General features: G+C 42.3%; 1 protein-coding gene across 1 annotated transcript; it reads left to right on the top strand.

Annotated features, from left to right (window-relative positions):
- On the top strand, nucleotides 1-1215 carry LOC139424795 (uncharacterized). The gene has a single exon (XM_071186977.1). It carries the CDS (start codon nucleotides 1-3, stop codon nucleotides 1213-1215), a length of 1215 nt encoding a protein of 404 aa, XP_071043078.1.
- The last annotated feature ends 1087 nt before the right edge of the window (nucleotides 1216-2302 follow it).

Raw genomic sequence — 2302 nt, 5'->3', positions numbered from 1 at the left:
ATGGCCGAAAATAGTAAGGTGTTCAGTTCCGCACACCACTGCAAAAACAGCGGAACAACCTCAGTACCGTGTGATTACGCTCGATTTTTCTTGGTAGCTCTTACGAATCCGAATGTACCGAATACTTCTTTCAATAAAGTATCTCCATTTCTTATTCACAAGGCTCTTCTTTCTATACTGGGAGATGTCGCCTCTGTGAAAAAATTACGCTCAGGTGACCTCTTAGTTGAAGTCTCCTCGATGACACAGGCCAACATTTTATCTAGTTGTACATCTATGTGTTCATTCAAAATTAATGTCACGCCTCATAAGTCACTAAACACTTCTCGAGGTGTAATATCAGCAGCAGAATTCGTGAACGATGACGAAGAAATGCTTGTTGAAAACCTTGCAGATCAAAATGTCACCGCAGTTCGTAGGATTAAAATTCGGAGGGACGGTCATCTTGTCCCTACCAAACATCTTATCCTAACATTCAATACACCAAAGTTACCATCTTCTGTGAAACTTGCTTGGTATAATTGCCCAGTTCGACCGTACGTGCCAAATCCTTTGAGATGTTTCCAATGTCAAAGATTTGGTCACGCTAAAACATCCTGTCGAAGCAATCCAACCTGTGCCCGTTGCTCTGGCTCTGACCATGACGATGCTTCCTGCGAGTTGCCATCCCTCTGCATTAACTGCAAAGGGGATCATCCTGCATACTCGAGAAGCTGTCCAAAATGGTCACAAGAAAAAGAAATTCAAACTGTTAAGGTAATGCAAAATCTAACTTTCAATGAAGCTCGCCGTATAGTCACCGCCCGTACTCCTCGGTCGGGAGTGTCCTATGCAGCGGCAGCTAAGACTTCCCTGCGTACAGTCAGCACACAAACAGATACTCCACAGCAAACCAACAAGAAACCACTGTTTAATTTCACTGGACCTACCACCCGATCCATATCCATATCTCCGCCACCACAGAAAGCACCTAGAACAACTTCGTCTGAAAGATCTCGGCCTGCTCATAAGCAGTGTTCGAACTTAAAACTCCCCCCTAGTCAAAAACCAGGAATTTCTCGCAAGAAAAAAGACTCTAAATTTAATCAATACTCAAAAAAACCTACTACCAACAATCTTGAACCCATGGAAGATGAAATAAGTCTGCATCCATCGGATGATGAGTCACTATTCGATGACGCTCCGACTGTTATAACTTCAACATCTAAAACATAATGTCAATTTCTTTTATATCATGGAATTGTCGTAGTACGCGCAATAAGAAGTCTGACATCAAAGACATCATTTTAAAATATCATCCTACATGTTTTATGCTTCAAGAAACTCATTTATCTCCTTCTCACAGTTTCAACATTCGAAATTATGCGTGTCATCGAAATGATTACGTTGATGGTAATCGACCTACCGGTGGCGTTGCAATTTTTACCTCCACATGTTTCCCTTCATCTCGCCTTTCGCTATCAACTTCATTACAGGCTATTGCTGTTCAAGTTCACCTTAATATTTTGATTACAGTTTGCTCAATTTATTTACCTCCACACACTTCCATTGCTCAAGCCGATTTAAATTCACTACTTCATCAACTGCCCATTCCATTCATTTTGGTTGGGGATTTTAATGGCCATAGTGAGCTATGGGGTAGTTCTGACTCTAATGCTCGAGGGCGACAAATAGAAAGACTTATCCTAGACAATAACCTATGTTTGCTGAACCAAGGAGAAGACACGTATTTTCATGAACCCACAAGGACCTTTCATTGCATTGATTTGGCCTTCTGTTCACCTATACTTTTACCGTTCTCCCAATTTACCGTCGACGAAGATCTTCATAACAGCGATCATTTCCCAATCATAATTTCGTATTCATCTAGTGTTCCTATCACTACCAGACCCCCAGTTTTTATCTATCATCGTGCGGATTGGATTCTATTCTCGCAACTTGCTGACATTACTGAAGATATGGTGACTGACAACAGTATTGACACTGCGGTTGAAAAAGTAACTTCGGTGATTATGCATGCTGCCGAATCCAGCATACCAAAAACTACTGCATCTCTCCCTCGTCATCGTAAGCCGTGGTGGAATGCTGAATGCGCAGCTGCTCATAAAAAGCAGAAACGTTTGTGGAGCATATTCCGTCGTTCTCCTACCACTGCTAACCTTTTAGCTTTCAAACATGCCAAAGCCATCGCACGTAAAGTGAGGCGCAAAAGTCAGAAAGACTCCTGGCGCCGTTATGTCTCTTCTATTACAGCTACGACCTCTCCCAGACAAGTCTGGTCGAGAGTCAAACGAGCTAATGG

Source organism: Parasteatoda tepidariorum, chromosome 10, assembly GCF_043381705.1.
Source record: "Parasteatoda tepidariorum isolate YZ-2023 chromosome 10, CAS_Ptep_4.0, whole genome shotgun sequence".
NCBI classification, from domain to species: Eukaryota; Metazoa; Arthropoda; class Arachnida; order Araneae; family Theridiidae; genus Parasteatoda; species Parasteatoda tepidariorum.
Note: the sequence above shows the minus strand (reverse complement) of the source record. Positions and strands in the feature narration are given on the sequence as shown.